The following is an 11,715-nucleotide window of genomic DNA, read 5'->3' as shown; positions in this document are numbered from 1 at the left end:
TATGTGTTTCCCAAAGTACAACAGACAGAACCAATATCAATGATAAAACCTTGGGTGTAATAAATACATTTTTTAAAAATAGTCTTCAAATTTACTTAAAAAACACAGATTCAGTTCAACTGATCATCTTGTTACATTACACTATTCTGCTGGTAAACATCAACTGTAGAATCACTGTGAACATCGTCTGGTAGGGGTACACAAGACCACTGAGACCAAGATCATGACATATATGCTGACATTATATTGTGATTCTGTCTTCCCATATGGGGACATCAATGTTCAGGTATAAATGTGTAGTTTTGTATGTATCAATATAGGGTCAACAGGCCCTTGCCTTCTAAGGCCACATCCAAGTGAGAAGGACCCATGAAGCAAAAAGTCAAGCAGCAGTTATTGTGAAGCACATATACAAGAATGTGTTTCAAGTAAAGTTAAGACAAATTAAATTTATGCTGCAGTCACACTGCATTTCAGTACGCTCAGGTGTAACAGCATTAATTAATTACATAGGAATACACACTCGTCCAGTAAGTGTATGAAACCAGCACCTTACATGTCTGGGACACACGTTATGAACCCCTTGTAAAAGAAAACTGGGTGGAGTTTTAATTGTTCTTTGGCAGCGTGAAAGAAAATCATCCCAACAGAAGGTTTTCTAACAGGAGCATTAAACCACTGGGAACATCACCTCAAAACCACTCATGGTCTCCACATGTGAGACACTCAAATCCACCGACTGATAATTATTGTTTCTCTTTAATTAATTGACGAGGACCCTAAAATATATCTACATGTACAGTGTTTATTTGGCTGACAAGATTTGACCAACATACACATCACATTTGCTTCTTTTGTTGAACTGTTGTCTGCACATTGTTGCCTTCTACTTTGGGAATGAATATGGACAAAGAGTCTAGGTTCACTTCAACCACCAAACAAATTTGGGCGTTTTGTTTATGGTCATTACTTTATAGAAAAAAGTAATCCTGAAAAAACGAGTTAAACATTAACTAGTTTTAATTAGTTAAAGATTAAACAAAACACCTCGGATAGGTAAACTTGTGTTATAACTACATCGCGACATAAATGAAGAGTGACCTTTCACTAATAATCAGTAACAGTCTGAAAAGAAAAACATTCAAAGTAAGTTTCTGAATAAGCAACATGCACAGTGAAGGACTCAAACACCAGCTCTTCAGACGTGGAACAGATGTTGAATCCAGAAATCATTGGTCACAACCTTCAGTTGTCTTCATTATTCACTGGCTCCTTTACTGGTCTTTTATGCTGAGCACTGGGTCCACCAGTTTATTATGGACGTGCATTAAACCTACAACAACAATGAAAAGAGTAAAACAAACTGCTGGGATGTGGACTGTCAAATATCCAAGCTAATGCTAATCTAATGCTAAGCATATATAAGTAAATATGTAAGTTTGCAGCTCTCAGGCTACGTCCACACGTACCCGGGTATTTTTGAAAACGCAGATTTTTCTCTGCGTTTGCACCTTTCGTCCACACGTAAACGGCGTTTTTGGTCACTGAAAACGGAGATTTTTAAAAACTCAGTTTTTGCGTTTACGTGTGGACGAGAAAAACGGAGAAAACGCAGCGTCAAAGGTGTGCGCATTTTTGACGTCACACTGTGCGCCACGTTATTGCTTCGGTGAAATGAATTTCTACAATACTGTTACTTGTTCTCTCTGCAGTGTTTAAATGCTTACATATACACACACAGTTACTGTCCCTCCACACATACGACTCGGTTCTGCTTCTATGCCCCAGCTTTGTTTACTTTTTCCCACAGAGGCTTCTAGACTTCTGATTGGCCAACATTTCTGCACGGTTAGGAATATAGCGCCACCTGCTGCTTTGGCATGTTCCTAGCAGCGTTTTCCTTCGTTTCTGTGGACGGGATTATTTTTTAAAACGAAAACGGAAAATCTCCGTTTTCAAAAATACCCGTGTACGTGTGGACGTAGCCTCTGTCTATTTGTGTAGCTAAATTTAAACACAAGTGTGTTAAACAAATGTACTAGTTAAGGTTTTCCACACATTGTTGATTTTATTCTACAAGCTTTTGCATTTTTCAACATATTTAAATATGTTGCATGAGGAAAGTTGTATAAAGCAGTCAGGTAGAGAAACATATATCATTTGTTAGCTAAAGCTAAATTGTTTGATCGCTTTAAGTATGACATTTTAGTCCTTTTGGTTCACATACCTGTACTTATGGTACACATTTAAGTCAGTTAGCATTTTTCTAATCCGTTACCTGCACTGTAGCTTTTTAGTTAAAAATAACCAGGTATTAGAAACAGGCACACAACAGGAGTGACTGGTACCTTTGAAGTATTTGACAGTTTTGACTCGGAGTTCCAAGGTGGCGTCCTCATCACAGACAAAAATGGTGCGTGGGTGCTGCTGGAACGCTGATACTGTCCACATGTGGTTAACTCCCTCCTCTATGGCTTTGTAGAGAGCAAAAGCTTTGTGTGCTCCCGTGATAAGAATCATCACCTGAGCAGAGGAAAAGTGTGTTAAAGTTTTATTGAACTGAAATGACTATATTTAGCAGCAGCCACAACCATGGTTATTCAAGCAACTTTATGTTGTAAGCTAAAGAAACTAAATATTAGAGCGAAAAGTCCAAAAATCAGACAGCAAACAGTGTTTGCTCATAGGAGAGGAAACAGGATGGGATGGTAATATAGCTTCTTTAAGATTAGACCTGACTGCAAGACACTTTATGTCAGAAGAAGGGTTTTAAATTCAATTCTGGATTTAACAGGAAGCCAGGGAACATAATATGGGAAATGTTTGACTAATAATACTCTTGCTACTGCATTTTGGATCGACTGACGGTTTTTCATGGAGGTTTTAGAACAGCCTGATTATGAATTACAAGCCTATAGTTTAACTAGTTCATGTACATAGCAATGAAAATGTATCCTCCGTGTTCTGGTAATATCGACTAAGGCAGAGATCAGCGACCTGTGGCTTGCCAGGCCATGGGGCTCTTCTCCTGTTTGGTAGGAGGAGCTAAAAGGCTGTTCTGATGTTGACGGTTGCCAAACCCTATCTGAGGGAAGTATAATGTGAAAGTAAAGAGACTGGTCTCAGAACCCTGTGAAAGAAAATGTTCTGAAACATGGAACGAAATATGTACAAAACCATTCTCTCAGTTATAATTAGAGTTCCATGTAGAAACTCCATCTGTTTTACTGTTTCGATTAAACTACTGTTTTTGTGATACAACTCTTTGTATTTGCTCAATTCAGGATTACTTTAATGAAAATGGCTTTTTCTTCTTTTTTTTCCATGTTAAAAATGAGTCGACACATTTTATTGTGCAGCATTATAAAAGTCAACTACAGATTATTCAGAGATTGTCTTTTGCAACTTCGTGTGTGATCCAGTATGTGACAGGAGTGCTGGACTTTTTTCATATATAAATGAAATACAATAGACACTGTTTTTTATGCATCTATCCCAAATTAGATCCTGATTCGTGCCAAATTAGATCCTGATTCGTCTTTAATGGTGAGAGAGTGAAAACGTCAGTTTGTAGTAGTTTGTTGGAAGTTTGGGTTTAAAAGGGTTGGAAAGAAGGTCAGTGGAGCATTTTTCAAAAAGTACATCTTGACAAGTATTTGATGTATGAAGCTAAAATTTCACAGCACTTATTATTTATGTTCAAAGTTTTTGCACGATAACATTTTTGTACAAACTGGAGACGGCCGAGTAGAACTACAACTTGAGACGGAGTCGCTCTTACAGAAGAGAAACAGTCTCAATAAACATCAGCCGGTAAAATATCCGCTGTCAAAATCCTCCGTGCTGGCTTTTCTTCAGGCCTTTACACACATAAGAGGTAAAACTTGTGCAAATATTTAGCATGTAAAGTGTGTAAACAGGACAAAAAAGGCCCTTTAATCTGACCTCCTTGGCATCCATGACGGTTCCCACACCGACAGTCAGAGCCATCGTGGGAACCTTGGAGAGGTCGTTGCCAAAGAAACGAGCATTTGCCACAATGGTGTCCTTTGCGAGGGTTTTCACTCTCGTTCTGGAAACCAGGCTGGAGCCAGGCTCGTTGAACGCTATGTGACCATCAGGACCAATACCTACAGAACAATATTCAACAGCATAAAATGAAAAGGTTTACAATCATTCGAAGAATGAATTGATCCCTATGACATAGTAGTAGGTGCACATAGTTTTTTAACTACTTCATTCCTTTAACAACACAGTCAAAGATGCGACGGCTACATATTTTTCTAATTTCATCTAAAGTGGCCGAGAGAATTCAAACGTTTCATTTGCCACAATCAGCCGACCTTACTGTTCAAAAAGCTCGTACGCCATCTGACCCTGAGTTTATAAGAGACTCGTTCTCTGGCGCCTGGCTGTGTCCCTTAATCAGACTGTTATTGACCCTGTTTTTAAAAAGTACAGTGCATTTATGTGGACCTCAGATCCCGAGGGTTTAAGGGGCCCATCGAGTGCTCATGCTTGTGTTGCATCTGTCCCCTCAATCACTCTCTTTTATCACCTCACACACTAAGGCAAACCAACATATGCAACCAACAAGCAGGGAGGAGAGCAGGTGGGTCTTCTTCCACCCCACTTTCCTAAACCCTATCTGGGGCCGGGATGGCTGTGCAGGGGGTGCTGCTGCATCTGGGGGGGGCACCTGTCCGTCCGCACTTTAGAGGGTGGGTGGATGTGGAAGGATGTGTCTTTGTGCAGTTTCTGTGTGTGTGTGTGTGTGTGTGAATAAGCCTGGGTCTGGTGCTCACTGAGCCTCGTTTCCTCACGGTGGCTCTAGCTCAGGAGCAGGTCATCTACTGATCGGAGGGTTTGATTCATGGCTCCTCCAGTCTGATGCCAAGTGTCCTCGGATATGCCAAGCTGCTTTCCGATTCATGCATCGGAGAGTGAATGTGTGTGTGAATCTTAGCTAGGAACCACTGAAAGCACATAAGAAAGCGCTTGTGTGAATGTGGCATGTTGTATAGAGCGCTTTGAGTGCTCCGGGAGAGTAGACCAGCACTATACAAGAATCAGTCCATTTACCTCCCTGCGACTCTCTACTGGTCATTGTTCACATTATATATGTTTGTCTAAGGATCTTGGAAAGAAACCGGCTGGACTTAAGTTTTATTTTTAAAGAAACTTAAAGAAGCCGAGTCGCTGTCTTTCCAGGCTCCTTAGACTGCCATGACCTGGATAACTGAGAACCTACACAGACCTTATATATGTTTCCATGTGGGCACATCCTACCTTTGAACACATCTCATACCATTGTTATGCAGATGTCACATGTCTTTTAAAGCCCAGAATATAACCAAATGATCCTTCATTGAAAACTGCATCCATGTCCCAAAGAACTGGATGACAGAAAATTATCTGTCTTTGAACAAACGCAAAAAACTGAAGTTCTGATCTGTGCCCCTGATAACTTTGTTCCCACAGGAATAAAAAACGTTCAGTGAGAAAAATCTGGGCTTGGAAAAGCATGTTGGCCATCTCGTTCAAAGCTGATCATCTTTCCTGTTGTTGTGTCTCAAAGTCAAATAAAAATGCTTACGCATGCTTTCATCTCGCCCTGATCCCTGTAATTTGTTATTCCTCTGCCTGAGCAAATCATCTTTGGATTGTCTATAGATGGTTCACAATGCTGCTGCGAGGCTTCACACCAGGTCCTCTGAAAGGTCCAGTATGACACCATGTGACACATGCGAGCCCTCCACGGTCACATGACTCCACATATCATTGAACTGCTTCAGCCATACAGCACTTAATAAATAAACCTTACTTACTTACATAATGCAAATTTAACAACAGAGCAAACAACATGGAACAGAATTTGTAAACCAAACAATTTGTAACAATAAAGCTATTTTCGGCTGTTTACCACAGCCGGTGTGTCCAGTGAGCATATATTAAATTATCTGGCCACTGGGCACATAAGTAATGCTATCTAGCACGTTAGCATAAACATTGCTACATTCAAGACGAGTAAATATTGATGGATGATGAAGAAACGAAAAAAATAGTTCGAATGAGGAGCTGTGTGTGATAGACAAGCACAGAAAAGAACAACTGCCTTGAGTTCAGCCAACTTTGCACAATAACAGCGAACGAGATGTGGCAAAGGTACAGTTTACTCTAAGCTAGCAGGGTTTCCTTCTAAAATTTGTATACCATTGGTGTATTACTTATATTAATAATATCCCAACAGAAAAACGCCACTCCACTTAGAAACAACAATAATAATAATAATAATAATGTAGTGAAACAGCCACACTCTGCAGTCACAACACTTTCACAAACAGTTTGCACACCACGCAGCGCTGCTGTGCAATCTATATTAAAAGCCACACGTCTGACCTCCAACAAACAACTCGATTCCTCCAGCTTCAGCGATCTTCTGCTCATAAGCCTGACACTCTTCCTCCAAGTTCTGTGCATTTCCATCAAGAATGTGAGCGTTGGCTGGATCAATGTCAATGTGCTTGAAGAAATTGTTCCACATGTAGGAGTGGTAACTCTCCGGATGAGCACGAGGTAGACCTGAACAGCAAAAACGTGTTTACTGAGAGTGACGTTAGTAAGAAAAGCAGAATGAAAAAGAACTAAATAGCTCAAAGTAACTAATCATGTGGAGTATCACTCTTGATCACTCAGTTTGATGAAAATCTCTTCATACAACTAATGTTAGTACATTCTGTTACTGCTAGCCCAAAGCTACTGAGTATTTTAGTCCTGTGGACGACAATGAGAAATAAATGGTTTAGTGAGCAGTTCTGAGCTCGAGGTCACATGTTTCTGTGTCATGAAACTGTCTCTTTTTACTTGGCTAAGTCACCACTGACACCTGAGCTGAACACATAACCTGATCATGAAGTTATTTAAGCAGTCTAAGAGCAAAGTGCTCTGTTGGGGTGATGCGGTACTATGAGGTAGGGCTGGGCGATATGACCCAAAATTCATATCTCGATATTTTTTACCTGGACGGCGATATAAGATATATATCTCGATATATTTTTTTAAAGCCATAAAGTAAGAACAAAAAGAGAGTTCTTAGTCAAAGCTGTGTCCCAGATGTCACACAGGCACTTTTATTAACATAGAGCGTAGATGTACAAAAATTTACTCAAAAATAAATTATCAGCATTTATTAAATAATAATGCTCCATAAATAAAAGAAAACAATGTTGTTTTTGTGCATAACAAAAAGCTCACAATTGTGCAGTCAAAATGTAAACTAACAGACGATGAGCATAATAACAAAGACAGATTTCACAGCTGCTCTGTTCCCAAGTTCTACTGCGTGACTGACAGCCTTGAGTTTGAAATCCTCGTCGTAACCACGTCTCTTAACAGGTGCCATTTATGGTCCTTATACACAGTAGGGTAATATTACGTTGAAGCACAGTACGTATCACTCCGCGAGGCTCCTCGGTAGCCGTAATGCTCTGACAATCCATCAACCGGTGCAGCACCGTAGCTTACCAAAGTCGTACTAAAACATTTTTTGACAGATTGCTGAGCGCTGTGTACCACATAAAATCGGTTCGCGGCCATCAAGCACAACCAGAATTCATACATAAGGCGCGCTGTCAGCTTTTGAGAAAATGAAAGGATTTTAGGCTGTGCAGCGCCTCTGGGCTGCATGGCGTTAGCGTGGTTAGCTCGTTAGCGTGGTTAGCTAGCTAACACATTGATGGCGTCCAGCCCCACACACGGGGCGATGCGCAGTAACTCGTTAACGGAGATTTGCCGTGTCCATCTTGTCTCTGCCTGCAGGTGAAGCGATGGGGGAGGAGGGGGAGTTGTGTTCAGTGAAGGAGAGGCGAGGCCGAGTAACGTTGTGTAAAGAGAAAAGTGGACGAAAGAGAGGCAAATTTGCGGCTCCACAAGTATAATTATAACGTAACATAGACTATATCGATATAAAGGATATTGTCACATCTTATATCTCGTATAAAAATATATCGATATTTTTTAAAAACTCGATATATCGCCCAGCTCTACTATGAGGTCCTTAAGATAAAAAAAATGGGACTTTGTATACAAGGAGAAGGATTTTAAATTCAATTCTGGATTTAACAGGGATCCAATTAAGATAAGCTAATATGGAGATCTGTTAACATTTTAATTGATGCCCAATGCCACTAAATTATTGTGTCTCCTGCCATCTGGTGGGAGACGGCTGCATAAATCTGTTCATCTGTGCCTCATCTTTTTGTTAACACTATTAGAATGAAATCGCAGATACAAGCAGAGGAAATTAACTTTCTCTGAAAGGTGGAGGGGCTCCCCTTAGCAACAGGGTAAGTTCAGTCCTTCAGGAGGGGTTCAGAGTAGAGCCGCTACACGACATCGAAAGGAGACAGCTAAGGCTGGCGCCTCCTGGATAAGTTAAAATTTTATTTATGAGGAATTTCAAGAAGGTTAAAGGAATGTTTGGCTCAGCCCCGACTCGTTATCAGTCTGGATACAGAGCTGAAGAGAAGCCCACGGTTTGTCTATTTTCTCCAATCAGTGATGAGAATATGATATCCTAGCTTTATGGGGAGCTTTTTATAGACAACAAACTCTTTTGATGCCATTTCCTTTTATGCTTATGCGTTATCTGCTTTTAGGTAAGTGTGTGAGGGTTAAAACAGAGAATCAAGTAGTTCTGATTTGAGTGATGCTGTAACACTATTGATACGATGATAAACGTCTGTGGGTCTGTTTTAAAACTGGCTGTAACGTTTTTGTTTCTGTTGTCAACTCTGACATATTAACTTTAATGCAGCTCATTAATCACAGTTAACACACTGTCAGCAGACTTGAGCTGCTAGTTTACACTGCTGATTTGGTCTCCCAGTACACGGCCCCACCTCAAAAACACTTACTCCAAACAGCCCACTTAGAGTTACCCAACTAATACTGAGGAAAAAGCTGAGTCAGTTCTCCTTTAACTCACCGACATATTCATCCATGTTAAATGTTTTCACATATTTGAATGAAATATCACCATGTCTGTAGTATTCAATTAACTTCTGGTAACAGCCATAAGGAGTGCTACCTGTGAGAAAGGAGACATCCTTAGTGGGGAAACACAGACGTCACATTTCAGGACTCATTTTTCGCAGCATGAATATTGTTGTTACTCACCTGTCGGTAAGCCCAGAGTAAAGAATCTGTCAGCAGAAGGCTTAAACTGGACTATTCTGTTGCGGATGTATTTAGCTGCCCACTCACTGGCCAGATCATAGTCGTCGAGAATGACCAGCCTCATAGTAGTAAGCTCTCACTGAGTGTGTGAGAAAAACACAAGTTGGAAAAGTAAAAACTAGCAACTAAGTGTGCGCTTAGCTTATTTCAAATGCCTCCTCCGATAAATATTTGTATCTGAACAATCTGTCTGTGTTCCTGTGCAGAAAGGGCCGATGATAAACAGTCATTAGAGTCCAAAACTATACTTTAGTAAATGATCGGAAGTACTTGCTAATGCTAACAAGTGAAGCAAGTCGACCGGAGCGGAATATTTCGCGTGGTGTGTACACGTAATACTGCACAGTCTCGGGAATGTTCCGCACAGGATCGGGAATTACAAATCCGCAGTTAACACGAGTCTAACATCAGAGCGATAACACAGGTTACCTGCAAAATCTGCCGTTTGTCAGATCAGGAAGCAGGTGATCGTCACGTGATCATCTGCCCGTCAGCTGATACGTGTGGAACATATGGAAGTCCGCGCGGACCAAAACATGTTATATCGAAACTGTAGCAGCAGTATTACAAAATTGAATATTCTTCTTACGCTGAATAAAGCTGGCAGTCTTTTCTCAAACCCTGCTGGTCAACAGCACTGGTGACAGTCCGTGTTTACCTGCGCCTCAAAAATCCAACGTTGTCAGAGCGCCCAAGGGCAGCTGTGGCTACAATGTAGCTGCCATCACCCGTGTGTGAATGTGTGGATGACTGGATGTAGTGTAAAGCGCTTTGGGGTCCTTAGGGACTAAGTAAAGCGCTATACAAATACAAGCCATATACCATTTATTGTTGATAATCTGAAGTTTTCATTTGCCAAAAATCTGACACTGACTAACTGTTCTGATGCAATCCTCCACATGTATACGTCCCCACGTGGTTGGATTTTTTTCACTGTTGTGTGACCATTATGTTAGCTCGAGGTAATTCTTTAACATCACCTGGAAGTCCTCGTTAGACTTTCCAGTAAGAAAGTTTGTTTTCAAGAATTCTTCGACTATATCTTTATTAATTACAATAAAGCTAAGAAATAATTCTGCATAGAAAGAATAAGAACAACTTTCACATGGGCCATTTGGCAGATTTTAAGACCTGCTTGGACTTACACAACCCACAACCCAGAGGGTTTGTTCCCTCTCCCAGCATCAAACATAGGAGACATTGAATGTGGAAACTACTACACTCAACAGAAACAATGAGAAGAAAAGAACAACTTGTGGTTCCACTAATTGATTTCACATTTAAATGGTAGCATCCAGCGCTGACATCGAGCAGAGTGAATGGCTGAGCACAGTGGCTTCAAAACACGAGACCAAATTTAGATTTACATAAATGGGATACAGTAAAGTTAGTTTGTGTACATGGAGATTTTGTAGCCATCTGTCCACAACCACGTACAGTACAGTCATAGGTTTGGACACACACACACACACACACACACACACACACACACACACAGGCTTATCTAGCAATGTCTGTTAGTACTCAGCACAATTCATCCACTTTGTGCTGAAGAGTTAAATGGTGCATCTTTTATGTGAGTGCATACAGAGCACACACTAATTAATGAAGACTCTCATTTTGAAGGGAGTTTCATTTTAATGGAGAAATTATATCAACTAAAAATCACACACTCACAAAAAACACAGGTTACATATAAGTTAGAAATTGATTCGCATGTCATTGAGTGAATTAAGTGCAGTGTTGGGGAGTAACGGAATACATGTACCGCCGTTACGTATTTAAAATACAAAATATGAGTAACTGTATTCCGTTACAGTTACCGTTTAAAAAGGTGGTATTTAGAATACAGTTACTTTGTTGAAATAAATGGATTACACGGCGGTACTTCCCTGTTTCATATTGTGGCGGGTCAGGACTGTTTGGGTTTTGACAGCTACGTTCTGTTGTTCCAGGCGGCAGCGTTACGGTTGCCATGGTTACAGGGTGACGCTCTCTCTCTGCGTGTTTCCTGGGTGAGAGAGGCCTTTTTGTTGTTGTTGTGCTAAGCTAACAGGCAGAATGCTACAGGTATAGCTCTAAAGAATGTAGCATCATGGGCAGTGTAGTCCGTGCTGCAGGGAGAATGGACTGCCATACACGTTATGTGTCTGTGAGCGAGGGAGGGAGAAAAAGGAAAAGTACGAGCTGTCATCGAGCAGAAACGGGAGCTGGAAGCATGTAAATATAATAATAACCACTGCAGCCAAGAAGAGAGCCTGACGAGCCCAGCTGTAAGTAAGCTATTAAGACTCGACTGTACACCGTGTTCGTGTTTTCCTCTGAAACAATAAGTTCTGTTGGAGCAGCCTTTCAACGCCTCTCTCTGTCTCTGCTAGCAAAGTTGACCCAGACAACAAAGTAAAGCTAGTTTTCGGCTACGAGCCGACACAGAACCCACCGTATTAGCCAGAGGTCCCTTTACTACGGTTCGGAGCC

The 11,715-nt window shown here is 40.9% G+C and overlaps 1 protein-coding gene across 2 annotated transcripts; it reads right to left on the bottom strand.

Annotated features, from left to right (window-relative positions):
• Nucleotides 1-628: 628 nt before the first annotated feature.
• LOC146496799 (glucosamine-6-phosphate deaminase 2) lies at nucleotides 629-9,788 on the bottom strand. 2 transcript variants are annotated; one of them, XM_085144511.1, is made up of 7 exons: nucleotides 9,667-9,788; nucleotides 9,178-9,316; nucleotides 8,987-9,088; nucleotides 6,400-6,582; nucleotides 3,946-4,130; nucleotides 2,349-2,523; nucleotides 629-1,333 (listed from the first exon to the last, which is right to left on the bottom strand). In XM_085144511.1, the coding sequence occupies exons 2-7, from the start codon at nucleotides 9,299-9,301 to the stop codon at nucleotides 1,275-1,277; spliced, it is 828 nt and encodes a 275-aa protein (XP_085000637.1). In that variant the 5' UTR covers nucleotides 9,302-9,316; nucleotides 9,667-9,788; the 3' UTR covers nucleotides 629-1,274. The 2 variants fall into 2 exon arrangements, with proteins under 2 accessions (XP_085000637.1, XP_085000636.1); XM_085144510.1 differs by lacking the exon at nucleotides 9,667-9,788 and having other exon boundaries at nucleotides 9,178-9,660.
• Between the last annotated feature and the right edge of the window lie 1,927 nt (nucleotides 9,789-11,715).

This window comes from Neolamprologus multifasciatus, chromosome 19, assembly GCF_963576455.1.
Source record: "Neolamprologus multifasciatus chromosome 19, fNeoMul1.2, whole genome shotgun sequence".
NCBI lineage: Eukaryota > Metazoa > Chordata > Actinopteri > Cichliformes > Cichlidae > Neolamprologus > Neolamprologus multifasciatus.
This window is presented reverse-complemented; position numbering and strand designations above follow the sequence as displayed.

Bases quoted from the DNA above. Each gene is read 5' to 3' on its own strand.
- LOC146496799 (XM_085144511.1), bottom strand. From the start codon at position 9,301: ATGAGGCTGGTCATTCTCGACGACTATGATCTGGCCAGTGAGTGGGCA. The intron at 4,131-6,399 runs GTCAGACGTGTG...ATTGTTCTGTAG, and splicing joins AATCGAGTTGTTTGTTGGAG to GTATTGGTCCTGATGGTCAC. The intron at 2,524-3,945 runs GTCAGATTAAAG...TCCTCTGCTCAG, and splicing joins CCGTCATGGATGCCAAGGAG to GTGATGATTCTTATCACGGG.